The sequence below is a fragment of the Triturus cristatus genome, chromosome 1_2, assembly GCF_964204655.1.
Source record: "Triturus cristatus chromosome 1_2, aTriCri1.1, whole genome shotgun sequence".
Taxonomy (NCBI): domain Eukaryota; kingdom Metazoa; phylum Chordata; class Amphibia; order Caudata; family Salamandridae; genus Triturus; species Triturus cristatus.
The window spans coordinates 1,006,779,022-1,006,803,105 of NC_140580.1; the positions used below are offsets into that span (position 1 = coordinate 1,006,779,022).

General features: G+C 45.5%; 1 protein-coding gene across 10 annotated transcripts in view; it reads left to right on the plus strand.

The window, feature by feature from the left end:
• Nucleotides 1-24,084, plus strand: part of EHMT1 (euchromatic histone lysine methyltransferase 1) — a 1,124,912-nt gene that overhangs the window by 662,551 nt on the left and 438,277 nt on the right. For all 10 annotated transcript variants that reach the window (XM_085611576.1, XM_085611658.1, XM_085611650.1 and 7 more), the window contains one exon: nucleotides 5,290-5,412. In XM_085611576.1, the coding sequence (XP_085467702.1) occupies nucleotides 5,290-5,412 (123 nt within the window). The remainder of the gene's footprint in view (nucleotides 1-5,289; nucleotides 5,413-24,084) is intronic.

Sequence of the window (24,084 nt, forward strand, 5' to 3'; positions counted from 1 at the left end):
TTTACTTTTTTGGTCAAGACCCTCTAGCCTTGAAAAAGTCTAAAAGACGAAACACATGTTGGCTGCCTTTCTTTGCGCTATTTGTATCAAGACGAGTGATGTACACAAAGAATAAAAACTATGTATAAAAGAAGAAGAGAACATTACGGATTTTCACTTCGTCTTCTTTACTTTAGACTTTCTACTTGCCTTGATTTAGCATTACTGTATGTACTACTAAATGTGTGCTTCTGTACTTTTTTCCTGCTTGCGTTTTTCACAAGAGCCTTATCTGGGGAGTGTACCCTCCGGGTGGTTGGGTGGCCTAGTGCCAAGTTAGCACCACAAAGACTATTAGCTACTAATGACTACACCCCATAACTTTGTCGTAGATGTGCATTTATGTTTAGAAGAAGCCACTTTTGTATTTTTAACCGTTTTTAGTCAACGCATTGGAAAGGGCGATAAGGTGCTAAAAATAACTTAACCTTGTCTGAAAGTGCTCCTTTTTGCATGATTACCCCCTAATGTTTTGCAGATACCTGATGCTAACTTGACTGAGTGTGTGCTGTGACCCTGCTAACTAGACTCCAGCACCTGTTTGTTCCCAAAACACATACCTATGTTTCCACCATTGGGCCACATGCATGTTCCTTGTAAAAGGTACCCCTGGTACCAATGGCCCTGTAACCAGAGAGGGCCCTGTAACCAGAGAGGGCCTCTGTGGCCTGCAACATGTATTATGCCACCCTTAGAGACCCCTCACCTTAACACCTACACACTGCCATTGCAGACTTCGTGTTTTGGTGCAGAGCAAACTAAAGAGTCGACATGGCACACATTCCTGTGTGCCATGCCCACCAGCACCACTGAGGTATGGGTAAGTCACCCCTCCAGCAGATCTCACAGCCCTAAGGCAGGGTGCACCATACCACCGGTAACTGCATAGCCTCTACAAAGTCTGTGCCATTCGGAGACATTGTAAGAGCAGTGAAGCCATTTTGAGTTCATGGGCTGGGGGTTTGTCATTACGAACTCCACAGCTCCAGGATAGCTTTACTGAAAACTGGGAAGTTTGGTACCAAACGTCTAAGCATAATAAATCCACACTGATTGCAGTGTTTGATTTGTTATAAAATGCCCTTAGAGAGCATCTTAGAGATGCCCCCTGAAAAACGACCAACTTCTAGTGTATTGGCTGACTGGACCCTGCCAGCCAGCCACCACTAGACAGGTTTCTGACCTCATGGGGTGAGAGCCTTTGTGCTCTCGGAGGTCAGGCCACAAGCCTGCTCTGGGTGGAGGTGCTTCACAACTCCCCCTGGCAGGAACAGAAACACTAAGCGATGAGCCTCAAAGGCTCTCACCTTGTGATGTGCTGATTTGGGCAGCTCCAACTAGTGGAGATGCCCACCTCCCTGTCCAGGCCCCACTATGGGCGGCAGGACAGGTTGGAAAATTAGTAAGCAGAGTAGGAGTGTCACTCCTCCTGGTGAACCCCTCTCTTAGACATTCTCATTCTTGAATTGGAGAATTAGGCCCAGTAGGGACAGGGACGTGTACGCCTCTCCAAGGGGCATCCAAATGGTGTAAGGGTGTAGTCACCAAAGGGGACAGTAGCCCCGACCTCGGTAACGCCCTTAAATAAATGTATTATTTAAGGGTTCCCCCTGAAAATTGATCCTCAGAGTTGATGGCCTACGAAGAAGGATCAAAGAGCTGTGCAGCAGTGGAGAAGACGACAACTGACTTGTCCCCAGCCCTACTGGCCTGTCTCCTCCTCCAGCTACCCTGCTCCAAGAAACCGGCGTAGCCTGCAGCCAGCAGCCCTGGAGGACCTGTACTGTCTTCAACAAAGACTTCTGTCTCCCGTGGACACCGGATTTGTCCAGGAAGAAACCAACACAAGGACTCTGGATCCCGGCAGATCTTCGACCATTGCACCAGTCTGCACCCAACACCCACGTCCTAAGTCGAGGTAGCCATTCGACCCAGTGAAGGCTCCCTGGCGATCCTGACCTGGGTTCTTGCAATGGATGAGATCTACTGACCATCCCCTCAACACCTGCACTCAACCTGAAGGCCCCTTGCACCCCCGCAACCGTGTGGTGAGAAAACCTGACTCCAAAAGACACCTCTGCACCCCCTGCCCCCCGCCTTGATGTGATCAACCAATGGTGTAGAAGAATCCCCCACTATCCAATTTACCTCTCCAGTCGTGGGATTCCGATAGCCAACCTCTGGACCGACCCTGCAGCTGTTTTCCTCAACCGAGGATTTCCATTGATTTCAATGGAGCCCGACGCCTTCTTTGTAGTCTGCACCTGCCACCCTTGCGCCACTGGCGATGCAGTCTCCGTGCTCTTTGGTGGCCCCTCCAGTGATAATCTCAACCTCATGGCCTAGATCCCTGACCCGCAGGTACTTAACTATAACCAGTGCCTCTTCGAGGTACCCCCAGCCTCCATAAAATAACATTGGGCCCAGTGACCTCTGCACCTAGCCCCTCCCCTGCCCCCCTTCATTGCTGCTGGTCGTGCAGCACTTACTTTGGTCAGACCCTGACCCAGTGTTGACCACAACCCCCGGAGACTGAACTTGGGAACTGTTAACTTACCTGTAAATTACTCACCTGTCTTTTTCCCATAGGATTGCATTGGCCTCTCACTGTATTGTACTAAGTGTGATACTAAGTATCTCTGTCTGTACTGAACACCATTTCATGCACATACTAAGTATTGTTGATGGTATACAAACCATTTGCCAGTAATTGAAAGTATTACACAAAAGACTCCTCATCTGTAACTAAGTTCAGCTTGGTTCCTAGAAACAAAAGTAACAAAAGTAATATTTTTCTACATACCATTAATCTGAAGTCAGTCATTTACTGTGATCCTGCCTTGTATGAGTATGTACACCGAATGTATGCACACTACCCTCTGATAATCCTAACTACCACTGGATTGAGAGTAAGTTATTATCAACTTTGACCTCTGCTATACCTTTGGGGACTCACTGGACTCTGTGCACACTGTACCTCTTTTTGGTGTAGTATATTCTAGGCAGCTTCCTACAGACTTAATAAAATCTGGCACACCATAGCGAGTGGGCGAGTACTGTTTTTCGAGGGTTGTTGTCAGTTACTAGGGATCCAACTAGTAAGAAGTAGAGGCTGAGGATGATGGGCGAGAGAATGGTTAGTCCACATAAGATAGATCATAGCTGTATGTCACTTGCAGGGGTAAGAGATGAGCCACTGCAGGGCTAAGTTGTAGATGTCCATGCAAGTTTCCATATATTGGCTCCATGCAAGGTAGGGGACACTTTTTAACACTGTGTAGAGGTCGAACAGGATGAGGAGACAGGCATAATTTTTATTGTATATGAGGAGGGCGTGATTGACATCTTGAAGAGTAGCTATCTTCATGCTATATTGTGGTCTGAAGTCTGATAGGTAGTCCTTAGAAAACTGTTGTTAATCTGTTTCAGGAGTACTGTGGAGACTTCTTTTGCGAAGATCTTTACTATGATCTGTAGGTGGGTAGTGTGGCAGAGGTGGACCAGATTGTCTGGGTCCAAAGTCAGCTTCTTTAGTAATGGAAGGTTTATCCTGTCTCGAGGGCATTTGGAAAGGTTGCTTGGTGTTTATAAAGATGAGGATGGGAGTGAAGACATGTTCCTGAAGGAGATTGATGACTGAGGGTTGTAGAATGTTGTCTTCATGTTAGTTAGCCTTCAGTGAGGCCAGGATGTTGGTGAGTTTTTTATGAGAGGAGAGTTTGAAGGTTGTCCACTTGGTGGTGGAGTAAGCGGGGTTTGGAGGTAGATTTTGCATTTTTCTTGTATTGATGTAGGATGTTGGTAAAGAATCGATGGTTAGCATTACACTGGACAATTGGCTGAGGAATTGGAACAACTGAAAGAGGATTGATTTAATGTTCAACGGTTTTAAAGAGAACTTTACTTTTATGAGGTTGCTCATTGATGTGAGATTTGTGAAAGGTGTATTTGAATGAGATGTTGGCTGTTAATGCAGAGCTGAGTGCTTAAATTTTGAAGAGGTCACCTAGGAGTTTAATCATCTCCATTTCATTTGCTTTCTGTGAATGTGCTGCTTTTTGGAGAGTTCTTGGATGTACCATGGTGGCAAAGGTTTCAGTTTTAAGGATTGTGTTTTTGAGGCTGTTTTGTTGATTTTCAGTGTAGTGTTGTAGATGTCTGTTATTGATACCTGATGTAGTTTGATGGGTTGTAACAGATTGATAGGGTCTTCTTGGAGGGTGTGCTTGGAAGAACCTTGACAGTGCAGAAAGTTAAATTTTATTTCTTGGAATGCCTTTGGTGTACTGAAGTACTGTGGAGGATCGACAAACCAATGGTAAAGCGATCCATCTAGTTCTTTGGTATTGAGTTAATGCAGTGTATTGTGGAGATGCTGGCAGGATGAAGTCGAAGATGTGGCTTTTGGAGTGTGCGGTTTTAGAAACAAGCTGTTTGATGTCCATGGCTTTGAGGAGAGTGAGCGTTTAGTACCTTGATGCTGGAGTCGCCAGTATTGATTGAAGTCTCCAAGAAAGGTAGGGTTGGAGTGCCGCATGCATCATGAGATAATGTGATAAGAATTCTTCAATGAGAATTCTTGCTTTTTTCTGGGTATCTGTAGATCAGGCTCATTGAGGCTGTGTGGGATCCTGAGCGTGGGAAATAGATAAGTTGCTTGAAAGATGTTTGTGTTGGCGGAACTTTGAGAGTGCAGGGCCAGGGATAATAGCTAGTCCGTGTTATACCTTTGTCTGATCTTTGCTGAGGAGATCTGGACCATGTGATGCCCATGTTATTAGGCATAAATAGGGCTACTGTTTGGCTGGGGTTGGGCTGACTGCTGACACAAGGCTTCTGCAATGCTGGATGGGGTGCTACGCCAATGGCAGGAGAGCAATATTGCCCAATATTTTGAGGGGCAGGAAGAGGGAAAACCTCGAAGGTGGCTGATGATTGGCTTTTGGAAGGCTCACCTAGCCTGGAGATGATGCAGGTATCCCTGGGAAATTTTCTGGTGGTGTGCTGTGCCCTTGGAGTGATGATTGGTCATAACTTGAAGAAGTCGGTGGATGGGATATCTACTACGTTTGTGGCTCCCCCTGCTTGACTCCTCTTTTGTTACATCACCGTTTTGCTTAAACTAAACCCTGTAACTAAGGTATCTTTGGACAGAGGATTTTGCTGTTTACAAACATCCCTTGCAAAAATACTTTTAATACCCAGAAGGTAAAGATTTGGCTCAATATTCATCTCTTCCTTTCTCTTCAGGCTGGTGCTAACCTAGATAATTGCTCTGAGGAACAGAAAACCCCACTAATGGAGGCAGCGGAGAACAACCATTTGAACACTGTGAAGTACTTGGTCAAGGCGGGAGCTCTTCTGGACCCCAAGGTACAGTGTAACAGTTGCATACAAACATTTAGTTAGATTTGTGTCTCTATGGTAAAATGTTTTTAGAAATGTTAATGGAGACAGAACAGCATCCAATATATCCATAGGGATCTTCACAGGCTAACCAAAGTCACTATGCAAGGTGCCATAACGAGTGCCTTAATATTATTTAACACTGAACTCCCTGAGAACTTCCTAAAGTACAATGTAGTAAAACTCAATAAATCGAATTATACGACCCCACCATGCTCTCGCTCAATACGGATTCACATTGTGAAGGACCGAAGACCATACAACGGGTGCACATTCCTCAGACCACCTCCAGCTGCGGTCATCACGACCCAAACCCTCCTTCATGACATTGTATCCCCGTCATAGATCGGGAACACTACACCTGGTCAGGCTGGCATACATCACCACCCCCCCCCACCAAAATCATTCACTCACTGTGTTGCCGGAGAGGCAGAGGGGTTGGCATTATCAAGGTAATGGATCATAGCAGATCATCTGCACGTTTATCATCTCTCCATACTTTATTCATATGTGCTTCTTCCACCCCAGCCCATTCCGTCATGTCTTGCAGCCAGTCTGGGATGGGGTGGGGGGGGGGGTGGGCAGGTGTGTTTCGGTCTCTGCCATTGTATACCTATACGTCGCTTGTCTTGGGTCAATTCAAGCAGTACACATTTCATACAGAGCTTTCTGTTCTTCCTACCAGGTACCAATCATAACCAGCACTTCTCTTAGTCCATAGGGATCGCCTAGCACTATGTAAATGTCCCAGTATCTCACATCCCAATAACAAACAGTCTGTGGGCAGCTCCAGACAACGTGAAAGAAGTCTGCTGCTGTGTATCCACATCGTGTGCAACCCGCACTCCTGGAGGCGTGTATATAGTGTGATGTGTTTGGGTGAGAGGTATGTAATAAGCACTATATTGTATTGAGTGAGTTTAAACCGTGCATTAGCAGAGACTTCACACTCCCCTCTAAATCCTAACCCACTATTCAGTCGTAATTGGGAACTCACTAACCAGCTGCCACGTGGCCTCCACCCCAAGGGGGGAGCCTGGGCCTCTCTGCCCGCAGGGAATGGTATATATGGGTAATACATCTCCGACCGACCACCAGCATTAGCAATGCAAAAAGTGTCTGCGTAGGTTCTAGGGCATCTGATAATCTTGGCAAAATGTATCGAGCTGTGTCCGTCATTTTGGCATATTGAAGGAACTGACCTATGCCCAGCCCAAAAGTCTACCACTCCTCCTGAATAGTGTAAAATCAGCCCGATGGATAGAAGTCTCCCAGAATATTACAGCTCCTTCCTGACCTGGATCATTTAATTTGCAAGAATGGCCAATTTTCAATGTCTCCAGCTCTAGTACATAGGGCGCCCTGCGGGGCACTACCTGCACGAAACCTCTCCCAGAGGCCACTTACCACCCTCAAAACATGAGGCATTGACCCAGGCATATTGTTATCCTGCAATAGCACGGCCATCATGTCCTCTTCTCCCCTGCTCCCGACCCCCTACAGAGTCAGCCAGTAGGGTTTTTCGCCACTTGGGTTCGTTGTGGAACTAGTGCACAGCGTGCTGTAGATGCGGTGCAGGATAGTACATTTTTGAGATCACAGGCTTTAATACCACCTCTATCCCAAATCCAACTGCCGGTTGGTGAGTCCCACTCTGCAACGCTTCCCAGACTGTAGTAGGTAGCTTGTCCAGTTCCCGAAAGACACTCCGAGGTATCTAGTACATGGTTCCCTGCAACGAATAAAGGCATCAGGGTAGTACCACCATCTTTGTCTGGTTTAGTTAATGTCCATAGTCTCCTCACCCCAATATCAAGAAAAAGGAAATTAGGAGTGTGGTTAGAACATGTTAGGTAATCTAATAGGACAGACCCACATTGTTTCATCACGTTTGTAAACTGTAAATCAAGTATATTTGTCGCACCAACTTTCACCTTATGTCACTCTACTCACAAAAGTCACATTATCTATGTTGTCTGTTGTTTAAATCATATATGTGACAGCCATATACAAAAGTAGTAAGTATTTGATATGAACATATGAATCCATATCTTCGTTGTGTTTCGTTTGTTGTCGAAGAAGTGCTCATTAGACCTTGTTCCAACGTGTGAGAAAAATGTATACTATATAATTGATTGAACATTGTTTACTAAGCAATTGGTTATTTTCTACAGAACCCATTGTAACTTTTATTACAAATTCCCATATGTTGATGGACCCAGGGTCTACAACATTATCTTTAATGGGTCATCTCAATTAGGATAATCTTTCCCATTATTGAGAACCTAAGAGTATTCCAGAATTTAATGTACAGCCTAAGAGAAGCAATCACTAGCCCCAGATTTAAATTATGGCACATTTGTATTTCATGTGCTACATGCATGCCAAGGTAACGCACACTATCGTTATCCCAAGGCAGTCCCGACTCAGGAAGGCAAGTAGCCTCAATCTCCCTCAGCTGGCCCAGTGGGAACAATGCAGATTTTGATCAATTAACATGCAGTCCCAAAAGCTCTCTAAATTCCCTCATCACGTTTAAAGGGTTGGGGCAAGATGTCTGGTCGACGCAGATACATTTTGGAGTCATCAGTATAGAAGGACATGACATGGGTCGTCTGACCCACCTGTTTACCTCAGCCATGCAACACCTGTCTCAGCCTACATGACACCAGTTCCACAGCCAGTGCGAGCAGCAAGAGGGAAAGGGGAAACCCCTGTCAAGTTTCCCTTTGTAGCGCGCCCCCATGGTTGAGCACATAACAGTTTAATCCAGACAACAAATTTGGGACCCAGCCCCATTCTTTCAAACATGTGCCACATATATTCCCAGCTACCCGAATCGAACGTCTTCTCTATATCTATGAAAGCAAGTGCATATTGATCCTCTGCCAGACAAGGCGCATGAAAGACGTGCACCAACCTTTGCAGGTTGCAGAGTGTGTTTCTACAGGAGATAAATACAGATTGGCCGGGGAGGACCAATTTCGGGAGGTGGTGGCTTAAGCCCTTTGATCCACATTTCATAATGACAGAGGGCGGTAAGAGGCTGCATCCAGAGGGTCTTTCCCGGTTTGGGTATTAACACTACGAGCGCTTCACACATAGACACAGTGAGCACTCCCTTCTCTAGAGCTTCCTGATAGACCAATCGTAATTTATTGGCCATAGTTATCAGAAGAGCTTTTTAGAGTTCAGCAGGTATACCATCTCCACCCCGGGCCTCATCTGTCTGAGTCCATGGCCTGCATTAATACTTGTTTGGTTAATGGACCTTTGAGTTCCATCCAGTCAGATTCCTTCAGCCGTGTTAGCGGCAACGAGTTAAGTTCGGCTGTCACCTCATGATCTGAGACCATGCGAGGTGATGTATATAACACCAGGGCCTCATTAATGGCCTGTTGCATGCGAACCTTCTATCCTGCCAAATCCCTAATCGCTAGTACAGGTTCTGGGTGGCATTCTTGTTAGATCATCCTGGCCAATATCCTACCTGCTTTGTCCCCCTCCATATGTAATCACAGTCTATAAGGAAATTCGGACATGCTGTTCTAGGTGCTCCCATGAGAAAAGAACTTGGTATTTAGTATCTACCACTATCGACGCACCCTCGGATTATGCTGTGGCAACCTCTCTTGGGTAGCCAGCTTTTCTTCCTCTGTCTTCAGGTTCCTCTCTAACGTTTGTCTAATATCCCTAGTGGTTGCCATGCCCGACCATCTTCATGGCATCCCACTCTGTCGCCCTGTGCTGGGTGCTCTCCCAATTCAAGGTAAAATAATCAGTTAGGAAATCAACTGTCACACCCCTATAGACCGAGGTCTATGTGGGTCTCCAACCGCATGCGCCACAATGGAACCCAGCGGCACTCTCCTAGTCAGATAGTAAGTCATAAGCAAGGGTGAGTGGTCTAAGATTTATCTGGTCAAGTATGTTGTCTCCGTCACGATTTGTGTGTCCTCCACCTCTGTAAGGAAGTAATCTAATCTGCTGTGTGAGGCAGCTACAAGAGTGTACCAGGAGTAGGTGCATGTCTGTGGGTGCTGGGTTCACCAGATGCCCAGCAACCCCATGACCCTCATCAGTTGCCTCAGGGCAACTGTCAGAATGGGCTTTGTACCTTGTTGCACCGGTAACCAGCCCATGGCCTCGTCGAGCACACAGTTACAGTACCCCGCTACAATCCACTCCACGGGCAGAAACCGCTGCGCCCCTGTTAATACAGCCACAAAGAAGGTTCTTTCATGTACCTTGGGAGTATATACATTGACCAGGCAGAGTTCATGGACATCCACTGTGCCATGCAGAATGCTATATCGCTTATCCAGCTCTGCCTTAACCCCAAATTTTTTGGAAAGGTACACCAGAGGCCACCCAAACAAGGGTCCCACGAGCAAAGTCAGAATAAGAAGTTGTCCCTGCTCCGTTCATCTCTGACGGAGTGAGGCCACACTGTTACCCCTCATAAGTGGGTTTCCTGCATAAAACGCGATCAATATCCAATAGCGCTTGAGGTAGGCAAAGACTTTGTGACATTTATCGGGCCTGTTCAGTCCTCTGACGTTCCACGTAAGGAACCTAGTTGTTCCCCAAACCGGGCATGTCTCTTTGTCCAGGTTCAGAGGGCCCTCCCAATGGGCTATGTCAGCACTGGAGGAGGAGCCATGGTGTCATGTACATCAAGAGCCCTCCCACTGGGCTATGTCAGCACTGGAGGAGGAGCCATGGTGTCATGTACATCAAGAGCACTTTCCCAGGACCAAACAATAACCAAAGAATCAACAAAGAACACATTTTCAACTCCCCCCATCCTCCCAGCAGAATATACTGTTCACCGTCCAGCTCACCCTGTGGACAGAAGGGCATCAGTCACCACCCCACTTGCCAATCTCCGACCCCAACTAAAGCAAGTTTTAAGTGTGATACTGGTCGGTAAGTCATGTCACCACTATCCTCTGGCCCTATCAAGATGATGGTCCTCCCACCACAGAGCAGATACATTCCTACCGTACATGCAATTACTGTATACTGTATCATACACTGTAACCCCATGTGTCTCGTCATTCCCCAGGGAGCAGCCCCTGACCACCCTGAAATCATAAATTAACAAAATTAAAAGGCTTACAATGTGAATTGAATAGTTCATGCACTTATCGTCAACATTGCAGGATTTTCCCAGAACTGCTTGTTGTAGCAGGCGTTGGCATCCCATCAATGATCGAACCCTCTAAGAGGCTCTCCGGGTCACAACTCCCAGCCATTTTGGCAAAACCCAAGACAAAAAATAACACAAGATCCCCCCTCTCCTGTTGTATACAGTGGTTGGTGACAGTCTTTCACGTAGGAGCTATCCAGTGTCTGTACTGTCACTCAGGGTGTCAGGCACCAGTCTGATCTGCGAAAAGGCACTCTGATCCAATGATCCTAGCACCTCATTTTGCCATCCTGGCAGACAAGAATTTAATTGCAGTTGTAACCTCCTGGTTCGCCCAGGTATCTGATGTTTTCTTTCTATTGTGGACTGAGCCCTGTATCGCAGCTAGAAGTTCCGCAGCGATAGGGCTCATGCTCCCGGGGGGGTGGCTCACTGACCTGGTGTGCCAGCAGCGTCACAGTGTATTGGGCAATTCTGTTGACCTGCACCGGTTTCGCCCCCTTAATTTTCCCCATAGTTCAAGGCTATCTGGACTTGCGCCTTCCAGCCAGTGTTTATCGGAAACTGCTGTATCAAGAATTGGGGTAGTCCCCTTCAAAAGCATCACACCAAGTGCCAAATCCTAGGGGGGGGTCTCTGTAGGATCCTGGCTTTTTATGTAGTGTGCCAAAAGAACGTACAACATGTAGAAAGTCCAGACAACCCTTATTGGTTTACAGGGCTTAAATTAATACTACCCCAGTATTGTAACTTTCATAGATTCACATGCTTGACTCATTCCCTGTCGTCGAGGTGGGAGTCCCACGGTACATTAAAATACCTATGCAATGTTAAACATAGAACAGACCGGCCCTAGGGCCTTCAGTTTTTTAACATATCATTTCTTTAAAAAGAGACCAAAGTTATGTTCCAACCAATCGGGTTACACTGCCCTCTAGAACACCCCTGCGGAGCTCCATTCCCTCAGATTTTCTACTGCACGTAGTGGTAAGGAGTCCCCTCTGAGCTCTTCTCAGTTATCTTTGTTCTACACTTTACTAAGGAATCCTAACTCCTTTATTGCTTCAAAAAACCTACAGATTTGCAGGGTTGGGTGACACTGGGCATCATCACGGCCAAAAGAAATATAGCCCAAAAATGGGGTGCTGAGGAGGTGCCGCTGCTGTCCACGTGGCGCAAGGAAATGGACGCAGCCATGTTTGCAGAGCGTTCTGTATTCATTAGACGGGGATGCCCCCGCAAGTGGGACAAGGTCTGGGGGGCATGGAACAAGTACAGGGGTGAAATATGTGAGCCGCCGCCTCTTTCGGATGAGGATTCCTCTGACTCGGATGGCTAAGGGGACCTGTGAGGCGGTGAGGGGGTGGAGAACCAGAGTCTTTCGAACTGCATTGGAATTTGGGTTGGTTGAGGGAATGTGCAATGGGGTGGTGCTTTTTCTAGGGATATGTATACAAGGTCCATTTCAATGTCCTACTGTTTTCACTGTTTTACAAAACAATAAAATTTCTTTTATAAAAAAAAAAAACCTACAGATTTCACTTTAACGTTGACTAGGGTCTGTATCTTTTTACTTTGTCATGTCAGATAAGGAAAAGAAGAGACTTTTCAATCCCTGTGGTACCTGTGCAAAGAAAAGGGTTAATTCTAAAGATCCTAATCAGTATTGTATTTATTACCTTTATCAAGATCATAAGGCCAAAGAATGAAAGGTATGTCGTACTTTTTTTAGCAAAACTTTGAAAGAGTATGCAGGGCGGCTGCTGATATGGCTGCAAAATCCTAAAACTAGAAACAGCCAGTATTTAGTTACAGTGAGGATTCATCATCTTCCAGAAGGTCGCAAAAAAGAGAGGTCCTCACTCCTCTCTAGAGCAACCTTAGAAATTCTCAAACAAGTCCACTCATGGGTCTTAAAGGGGGCGCAGTCCTTCTAAATCTCCTCATACAAAAAGAGAAACAAGCATTGGCATAGCCAATAGGTCTCGCCTTTGGGACCTTATAAGTTTAGCCGTGCAACAGTTGCTTAACTAAATACTTATAAGGTCCCAAAAGCAAGACCTATTGGCTATGCCAAGCGGCCGTGCGGCCGCGAAAGTGATCGTGATCAAACATCAAAGCGGCCGTGCGGCCGTGAAAGTAATCGCGTCCAGCGCGGCGCGTGAGCCCGCGCACATGCACTGTAGCGCTAGGCTGGCCTGGTAGCACTTTTTGGAGCCCTCTCAAAAAGTCTCGCCAGACCAGCGCATGCGCTGGGTCAGGCGAGACCTAAAAAGGACCTTCTACCGCCTCAAAAAGATCTGGAAAGACTAGGTCTGAGCCACACCACCTCCTCAGGTTCTGTTATCCTTTGAAAAAGCCTCTTCAGTACCGTCTACTGATAAAACATCTCTCCGTCGACAAGAAAATATGCACGGTAACGTTGACGGCGGCTACCACTACCACTGTAACTATAATATCCCGACCATAGCTGCTACAACAACGACCTACTCGCCGACGGCTCTAGTCTCTAGACCGTTGACGCTGAAAATTACCATGACTTTGTTAGTGTGGACTGCTCCACTGTCATCGAAGACGCCTATTCTGTCGACAGGAATATCTTTTGTTTTGTTAATTAAACCTGATACGGTCCTCAAGAGAGAAAAACTAAAAAACATGGAAAAATAAGGCATTTGACTCCTGAGCACACCTTGTCTAGCAAAGTGTCACCCTTTGCTACCAGCTCATCTATTGGAAGAGGAGGACTTGGATATCAGCGGGCCCTTTGGAGCTGCACACAGCCCATCTGAACAACATGTCAAGTGCCAGGAAGATGAATATGAGGAGGAACAATATGAGAGAGTTATTACACCTCTAAGGAACAATACCAGGAGGAAATTGTATGCCTGCCTTCCTCATTAGTTACTGACTTGAACTCTATGCTCTCAGATTATAAACGGCGTTTTCCCCTAACTCTGACTGTCACAGCACCGTTTTCTCCACCTGCAAAGTCTCCATCGGTGCAGCTTTCTACGCCACAGCAAAGGCCATTATCACTGCCAGCTTCAGTAAGCCACACTCCCCAAACAGCTCTTCTCCAAGACCCTGCAACTTTGGATGATTGAAAGGTGAGCTTTGGAACACCCATGCAGAATGGGATGACTATATGATACCTACACCATCATCCCCCTCACCAACTCCAGTAGATTCTCCACCTGACGACATTAGGGGTTTTCACAACTTGCTCGAAAGGGCGGCAAAGGGATTCTATCTGACCATGCCCACTAAGCAGGACTGCTTTCTTTGTTTTAACAAGCCATTTCAAGAGAGTGTACGAGCTATAGCTGTTGTGAGCTACATATAGGAAGAGGTCTTAAAAGTCATAAAGACTCTAGCCACGGTAACTGCTATCCTCCCCCACCTAGATAAAAAAATACAAGATTACAGAAGATGCTACTGCATGTTTGACTGGCCATCTGAATTCTGATTCAGTTAGTATACAGGCAGTCCAGCGCAGATCGAAAAATCTGTCCGCACCAATAACAGCACCTCTGGACAAGAACGGTAGGCGCCTTGATAATATTGGAAAGTGGTTTTCATCCATATCATCGCTTGCGGTTAGACCTGAAAATTACCTTGCTGTTAATGGACGATATTACTGCTAAATGTGTTCCAATATATCCCCATATCTAGACTAACGCCCGGAGGACATTAAAGTGGAGGCCAAGTAGGTTCTACAAGAAAGGGAACACACATCATCAAAGGTGATAGACTCTGCCATGGATATTGCCACTACTGCATTCAGACAACTTGGCAGGGGCTGCTGTACTACGCAAGCAGGGCTGGCTCAAAGCTACCTCGTTTTGGTCCGATGTCCAAAACAGAATACTAGATCTCCCTTTTGATGGGGAAGCCCTTTTTGGCAAACATGTGGATCAAGCGCTGCTAACTATAGATGCAGCTCAGTCATTAGGGACGCTTCAGTATATTAAAATGCCTTTTAGGGATGCCCAAGGAGGAGGCCTTCCATCCTACAGGGGAGGTTGCCAACAGTAGTGTTACCCCTCATATAGATCTTCTTCTCTGCAGTTTTATCCCCAGTACTCTCAGTGGCAACCACTGCAAGCAGCCTACAATAAACCTGCACCAAGAGGTAGGGGGGGCCAAGGAAATGACATGGGCCATCGCCAATGACCGCTTACAGGCTTTGGCTATTCCTCCTTTATCAGCCAATCTAAGAGGAAGAATAAGCAGCTATTTTCATCACTGGCAAGACATAACTACAGACCAATGGGTACTAAATCTTATCCAAATTGGTCATACCCTGGAATTTATCCAAACCCCTCTGCCCATCCCACTTCAGTCCACCATTCCAAAACATTTGCACCTTCACAAGTTGGAGATCATTACAATGCTCAAGAAAGGGCGATAGAATGAGTTCCCACAGCACAACAAGTGAAGGGATTCTATTTCTGTTTTATTTGGTCCACAAAAAGCTCAAAGAATGGCGACCAATTCTAGACCCCCGAAATCTCAACACCCATCTAAAAAAAACAGTCCTTCTGGATAGTAACATACCTTTACTCCTGAATCAGAGGGATTAAGCCAACCCCCCACCTTCAGGATGCGTATTTTCACATCCCTATCCATTGCACAAAGTTCCTTAGATTCAAAATAGCTAGGAGCCATTACCAATTCAGGGTCCTCCCTTTTGACCTGAAGCCTGCTGCCCGAATATTCACGAGTGTTTGGCACCAGTGGCAGCTTTCTTGAAGAAACAAAAACACCAAGTGTTCCTGTATTTAGGCAATTGTCTAGTCAAGGCACCATCCAGTCACACCGCATAGACATAGACGGCTGCCTAACCCAATGTTCATTCCTAAAGTCCCTTCAGACTTTCACCTAAATGAGCTGCTCATCCTGAGATTTTTTTTCCCAGCTCCTGCACCACCAGCCGAAAGAGCTATTTGTTGTTTAGACATCAAGCGGTGCTTAAAATTCTATCTACAGAAACCAAAGATTTTCAAAAGTTTAATAAACTATTTATGGTTTACAGGGCACCATGGAAAAGTTTTTCTCCTTTTAAGCAAAGCTTTGCTAGATGGATATCCACCGCAATTCACTGCTGTAATCAAGCTGCAGGCAAACCGTTGCAGACATCAGTCCGCGCCTACTCTACAAGAACTAGATCTGATTCAACGGCGCCGTTTCCTGGTGTGTCACTTCAGGACATTTACTGGGCAGCTACCTGGAAAAATACACACACCTTTACCAGGCATTACTGCTTGGACTCTACAGTTCACAGTGATGCAGCAGTAGGTCAGGCAGTGCTGCAACTTTTTTCTCAGTGACTGTGAGATTTCTCCTTCTCTCCACCATCCTTTTTTTTTTTCTTTCTTTCTTATTTTTTTGCAGAGTTTTATATAGCGCAAACTTGACCCGAAACGGAAATCAGAGCACTTTACATAGCACCATTTACGTTACATTAGGACACACATTCATTTTTGTTAGGCACGGGGAGATTACGTGATTTGCCCAGAATCACAGGATGTTCAGCATGATTGCAGAGACTCGAACCCAGCTCCCCAGATTCGAGGTAGAGCGCCCTAGCCGTGGGGTCGACTCCTTCTCCCCAACTTCCCATCCTTTAACTGGTTATGCACATTTTTTTGTTTGCATTTTATTTGTGTGTGTGTGTGTGTGTGTGTGTGTATGTATGATAGTTAGTTACTTAGTTAGTTATTTCAAAGTTGCTGCCAGAGCAGTTTCCCCTCCTACGCCGCTGATGCCTGTCCGTGGTAGCAGCGACCACTCAGTATTCGATATTTTCTTATTCCTCAATGCTGGTCGAGAAATCAAGCGACGGCACACCAGGAAAACAGCACAATGATTTATTGTGCACTAAATTTTAAGGACGACTCGTTTCGGCGTATGTCTTTATCAAGTTACTTCCCATACCTCAAATTCCCATAGAAATAAACTTCATTGTTAATATAAAACATATTCAAAAACATTGCGCAAATCGCAATCCGCTCATAATGGCAGTGAATATATGCATATAAGTTATTGCATCTACGATCAATTATGAATTTAAAAGAAACATGTTTTGTTATCATATAAATTCATTCTTGCATTTCTAATTGTATAGCGAGAAGAGCAATGCTCATAAAAGCATATTTCCAACAAATACTGTGTTGCCATATATACATTAGAAAATCTGGGCTTCCCATTGTATTTTTTGTGATGTTTTCGATCTAAATTTCTCTGATAGTAATGTCACAATACGTATTTCCAGTTATGACAATCAATGTTACATACCGAAATTCATGAGGGAGTGCCATTGCACTGAAGGAGTATGGGTCGTATCCTTTACTTAGTGCTGAGTATGTGTGTGAGAATGTGGTGGGACTGAGGTAAGTGAGTATTATGTATAAGTGAAAGTGTTATTATGGAAAGGGGCAAGGACTGGGTAAAAGAATACGGAGCCCTTGCGGGTTCCTTCGTACAGCTCCACAATTGTGGTTTATGCTGACTTCTAAATGCCTAAATAGGAATTATTATGCATAATACAGCTCCTTACTGCCGATTCTCAATTAAAAGGTGAGTAATAATGAAAAATAATAATAATGGAAATTAAAGTAAAATAAGAAGTAAAAAAGAAAAGAGAATTGTGTGCAGTTACATGATTTGATCCAGCATCTATTCAGCGAGGGAAATAGCATGTTTCTGTAATTACAAACTTAATTATTGACCTATGTGTATGGCAAGTTCCTCACCACTGTTAAGTCCTCTAGGGACCATACAGTCTAATTCTAGGATAAATTTGGATTCAAGGATCCGAAGGCGTTTTTCACGATCACCTCCTCGTATATGTTTTAGTATTCTGTCCACCCCGAAAAACTGTAAGCTGTTGTTATTGCTCTTGTGGACATCTGTGTAGTGTCGTGCCACTGGGTAGTTGTGGTGACGATTCGTGATGGCCCGCAAGTGTTGCAATATTCTTAGTTTTAGTGGTAACTTGGTACTGCCCACGTACTGAAGGCCACAAGGACACTCCAGTACATAGACAGTAAATTCGCTGTTGCAATTGATGGCCTGTTTTATTGTTCGTACTTGTTTGGTACCTGTGATATAATCTTTACAGTTCTTTCCATTACGGCAAGCCTTGAATGTCCCACAAGTCGTGAACCCATTTAGTATTCTCAACCACTGTGACAGTTCTTTCCATTAAGCCAAGCCTTGCATGTCCCACAAGAACCCCTTTGGTATTCTCAACCACTGTTACTGTGTATTTTCCAAGGGATAACTGTGAACCAGATGATCTCGTAGAGATCTGGCTTGTTTGAAAGTAACCTGTGGCCTGGCACCTATGCGTTCACCTATTATAGGGTCTGCCTTCAACAGGTTCCAATGTTTTTTCATTATTCTTTGTAAGGCCCATGCACCTCTACTGAATTGGGTAATCATTCTCTGGGCATTATTGTTGTTTTGTTTACCTTTCTTGGGAGCACTATTGTTTGCTTTGAACAGTAAGTCATGTTGTGGTAGATCTTTCACCTTCCCCTTGGCTTTTGTTAGGGTTTCCTCTTTATAGCCTCTCGCTCTGAATCGTGTTAGCATAACCTGTTGTTCCCTTTGGTAGTCTTCATCGGTGCTGCAATTGCGGTGAGCCCTCAATAGTTCCCCATAAGGTATACTACGTATTAAGGTGGCCGGATGGTGACCGGCCGCATGCAGCGCCGTGTTTCCTGCAGTTTGTTTGCGAAATAGGCGAGTTGTGATCTCTCCCTCCTTGATTTCTACTGCTATGTCCAAGAACTCACAGTAGCTTGAACTGATAACATGAGTTAACTGTAAGTGTACATCATTGTCTCCCAGCTTTGCAATAAACTCCCTTGCTAGGGTCTCCGGACCGTCCCATATTAGGAACAAGTCGTCCATGTATCTGATCCATACTAGTATGTGATCAGTATACTTTTCCAGATGTTGGGTCCACACAACTTGTTCTTCCCACCAGCCTAGGAATAAATTTGCTAGGCTGGGAGCAAAACAAGTCCCCATAGCAGTACCCGATCTTTGCCGATATACGGACTTCTCAAAAAGAAAAATGTTTTGTTGTAAACAGAACAACATCATAGTTTCCAGCGTTTTGTTGTGTTCCCAGTAATTGATGTTCCTACTCTTTAAAAAGTACATGCATGCTGTTACTCCTTTCACCTGGTCAATGCATGTATAAAGAGAACACACATCCAAGCCAATCATTAGGTACCCATCCTCCCACCGGACATCATGCAGTCTATGGAGGAAGTCTGTACTGTCCTTACAGTATGATGCCAGATTTCGTACATACTCTGATAACAAAAGATCCAGAAATATAGATGAGGCAGACAAAATGAGACAGAAGTTCGTTTCGATCATCACACAAAATGACGGCTGTGGGCAAATAGTGCCGCAAATGCTAACTTAAGCACACTGCCAATAGGGGGAGTCGATCAGAAGTATTTTTCCAGTCCAACATTCTTCCAGCTGACAACTCGATTCCACCAGGTCCCTCCACGGTTCGACAGCTTCCCCCCAGCCACCACCAGTCCAGCCATGTCTGGTGTTCTGCACTTCGCTATCGGGCCCGGTGCACCCTCCACATTACTGTTTTGGGCCTAGTCAGGGAGATCGGGCCCCCAGTAATTTCCATGTCCATTCATGATCTATCAACCCCCACCCCGATCTGGCCCACGCTGTCCATTGTACTGCTCCCACCGCCAAGTGTAGGAAGCTGGCTCTGTATATACTATACCAAAATGAGGTATAGTGTGCATGGTCTAGTGGAACCTCAAAGGTAGGCAGAGGTGAAAGTAGATAATACCTTACTCTCTATATGTGGTAGTGTGGGCAAGCAGTAAGGCTTAATGTGAGGGTAGGGTTAAGCATTTGTTGTACACAGTCAGGCAAGAAATGAGGTCACACACTCGGACTGAACTCAGGCCAATTTGTTTGTATCAAAAATATTTAGTTATTTCATGTTAGAGGCATATGAGCTGTAGATCACATGCTTTGCATACTCCTGCCATCTGGTGTTAGGTCTGCATGTTTGCACTTTGTTTTTCTTCAAAGAAGTCCATCTATTTACGAGGTAGGTGACTCCTCCTTTCGGTGATAGTGTGCATGTGCATCGACTCCATTGTTAGATTGTTTTTTCCGCCATCGGGTTCGGACGTGTATTGCTGCACTCCATTTCGACACCGTTCCTCGGGTTTCCCTCTGTGCGCAATTCACTTACCCTTGACGGTATTGTTATTCGATCGTGTTTCCCATTCTCCACATATCGTTTCAGTTCCCGAAAAAAATCACTTTTGATCGGAAACTTTGTGGAAGGCCGTCAGGCCTAGCCTTGTCGGGCCACCTCGCAGTCGATTTAAAGGACTCCATTTAAATTCTGCCCCGGGTGCCACGCCAAGTACCCGTGCACCGACTCGCATGCAGTGTGCAACTTGTGTCTCTCCCCGGAGTACGACGAACAAGACTGCGACGAGTGCAAATCGTTCGATCCAAGAAGACGCTTCATGACCTTCAGGCTCAACGTCACAAAATGCAACATCAGCACAGCGGCTTCATTCCAGATCTTTTCGGAGAAGATTCCGAACAAGACGTCTACGACGCACAGGGAGCAGACAAAGAAAAGGAGCTGATTTCCGTGTCAGAAGCGATTCCGACCTGGAAGAAGAGATTCCGCAGGGTCAGAGTATTGTGAGTACCGATCCTCCCCTGCCCCAAACAAATCTCTGCCCAAGAAAAAGACCCCGGTTCCTCCTCTGCCTTCCGGCCAAGGTCAGCACCGAGAACATGTTTCCAGCGCCCTGCCTTTGGCCTCGGCACCAAAACCAACATCAATGCCTACTGGCTCGGGATCGAACTGGCCACATTCAGGTACTGAGCTGAAACTATCTGCACCGAACACGTTTCGTCGTCAACTCCTTCAGTACTAAAACCATCTTCGCATCCAAATAGTCTGGCCCGAAAGCCTCGGCTACAAAAAGTGTGTAACCGAAAGATGAAACGGCTACTACTCCATCAAAGGAGCCTCCTTTCGACGTCCCACCTTCTAACACAGACCTGACACAGAAGGAACTGATCATTAATCCCAAAACTGGACATATTCATGTAAAATTGCCTTCAAAACGCCAACTAGAAACAGCGGACACTTACCACATTCCTCTTTAGAGAACATGTTGGTACTAACCCCTCTCCTCCTCCTCTTACACCTCCTTCCCCACCTAACCCAAATTTGTTGATAACACCCACAAATTCACCACGACCACAAACACCTGACAACCAAAATGACGGGGACAGGGTACATGATAATAGCCCTGATCCATGGGACGATTATAACACGGATCCAAACACAGATAATAATCCAGATGTATACCGTACAAAACCCTCTCTGCCTGACGATAATGTAAAGTACATAGAACTAATAAATAGGGCTGCTGAATATCATGGAGGTCAGCTTCATAAAGTCACTTGAAGAGGATTTTCTCTTTGAGACACTAAGCTCATCTCACAGATCCACTCACACACTGCCTATGCTTAAGGGTATGCTAAGACATTCAGACGACATCTTCAAAGACCCAGTTTGCGCAAGAAATCTTACACCAAGGATCGATTTAAAAAGTATAAATCTGCACCATCAGATCCAGTTTACATCAGGGGTCAGTTACCATTAGATTCCTTAATGGTTTCTAATGTCCGTAAACGGGCAAACACACAAACATCAGGGGATGCTCCTCCTGCAGACAAGGAATCTAAACTGAAAGATGCCTCAGGCAAGCGAATAGCTGTACAGGCAGCCAGTCACTGGCGTATTTCCAATACCCAGGCTCTCTTAGCTAGATAGGACAGAGCGCACTACGACGAATTGGAGCAATTGCTCCAATTTTTACCTAATGAATATAAGGCTAAGTCACACAACCTCCTTCAGGAAGGAAAGCTAATTTCAAACACGTATATTAAATGCGTTTTAGATGCAGCTGACACTGCGGCTCATGCAATCAACACCAGTGTCTTACTAAGAAGACACGCCTGGTTTAGAATTTCAGGGTTAAAACCCCAAGTACAGGCTCTATGATAAAGAGCATCTCTTTGGTCCTGTTGTAGACACTGGCTAAGAGAAGATGAAAGAGGACGAAGACGTTACAAAATCTATGGGAGGCCTACAGTCCCCATCCAATAGGGGTTCTTTTCGTCACTCTTTCTACAGGGGAGGCTCCAAGAACATATCTACAGACAACACCTCTACATCGTATAAAGGCAACAGTCAGTCATCCTCTTCAAGAGGTTACTTTCAAGGTGGATTTAGAGGCAATCATGGCAAGGGAAGAGGTAAAGGTTCCACACCTCGCACCTCCCCCTTAACAAACAGTGACTTGCCTCCCCTTCCCCCTCGATCATGCCACTCCTGTCGGGGGACGTCTCTCGCAATTCCTCCCCGTCTGGCAGATGGGTTCTAGGAACTATCCAATCTGTTTATTGCCTGGAGATTACCAACAATCCTCCAAACATTCCTCCACGTTCACACAAAATCTCACCAGAGCATCTACACCTCCTCAAACAAGAGGCTCACTCCCTAATGCAAAAGGGAGCTATAGAGCCCGTACCGTTACAATAGCAAGGATTGGGTGTGTACTCCCTATACTTTCTCATACCCAAAAAGGACGGCTCTCAGGCCTATATTAGACCTCAGGGAGCTAAATCAATATATTCACTCAGATCACTTCTATATGGTCACTCTTCAACAAGTGCTCCCACTCCTACAGCAAGGCAACTTTCTGTCTACTCTAGACTTAAAGAACGCATACTTTCATAATCAATACATCTTACTCATCTCAAATATCTCAGGTTTGCGGTAGCGGGACAACACTACCAGTTCAAAGTGCTTCCATTTGGAGTCACCACTGCTCCCAGAGTATTCGCCAAATGCCTGGCAATAGTCGCTGCTCACCTGCGAAGACAGCATATTCATGTCTACCCATACATGGACGACTGGCTCACCAAAGCCAGCTCTTACCCAAAGTGTCTCCAGAACACTCAAATAACATTACAATTACTGCACGTTCTAGAGTTCACTGTAAATGTGTTGACATCCCATGTCTAACCTTCCAACACACAAACTTGTTTGGGAGCCACTCTTAATACACAAAAAGCTCTAGCCTTTCCCAATGCAGCCAGAATCTGCAATATTCAGGCTCTAATCTCACAGTTTCAGCCCAACCAGTCACTACCTGCTTGAGTATATATGCAGCTACTGGGCATGATGGCATCTTGCATCATGATAGTTCCCCATGCAAGGGTGATTTGTCAGCTCTAGTGTTAGCAGGCGGCCGCACCCATCGCTCTCTGCAATGGTGGAATCCACAAAAAGTATCCAAAGGGCGGCCCTTCATCGACCAGTTCCAATGACAGTGCTAACAGCAGACGCATTGCTCTGTGGTTGGGGCGTCATCTCCAAACTCCCACAGTTCAAGGTTTGTGGAGTCAAAAACAACAGCAACTTCATATAAATCATCTCGAGCTGCTAGCAGTATTTCTAGTGCTCAAAGCCTTCCAGACTCGCCTTGCAGGCAAAACTGTCCTGGTCCGCATCGACAACATGACAGCCATGTATTATATACAGAAACAGGGCGGGACACACACTCCGCAGCTGTTACGCTTTGCACAAGCCATTTGGAAGTGGGTCATACATCATAACATTTATCTCCTAGCAGAACACTTCCCAGGAGTAAACCATCAAATTGCAGACCTATGCAGCAGGCAGAAACAACAGATTAATGAATGGAAACTTAACCCTCCGGTTCTCCTCCCATTCTTTCAAATGTGGGGGTTTCCACAGATAGATCTGTTCGTCACACACCAAAACGCAAAATGCCTAAACTTCACCTCCAGGTATCCACACCCATTGTCCTCAGGCAATGCTCTATGGATGAACAGGTTAGGGATATCTGCTTATGCTTTTCCACCTCTCCCACTCATTCCACTAGTGGTTCAGAAGCTCAGAGAAACATCCCTCACACTGATCCTAGTAGCTCTCACATTGGCACGTCAACCTTGGTTCACTACCCTGTTGGAGCTCTCAGTTTTTCCTCATCAAAAACTACATCTCACACCCAGGTTCCACATACACAGCCATGGAGCGATCAGACACCCATATCCCAAGGAACTCAACCTAGAGATCTGGCACCTGAAATCAGAGTTTGGTTATCTGAACCTTTGACCAGACTGTCTGAACATCATTAAAGAGGCCAGAATACCTACTACAAATGCTTGCTACGCAGCTAAATGGAAGCAGTTTGTTATATACTGTAATAGCAACCATATCAACCCCTTGGATGCGTCAATTCAAATATCATTTGTTACTTACTACACTTGCAACAGTCAGAATTGGTTTACACATCCATACGCTTATATCTCGCTGCATACCTTCAAAATAGACAGCATCTGTCTCTTTTCAGAGTACC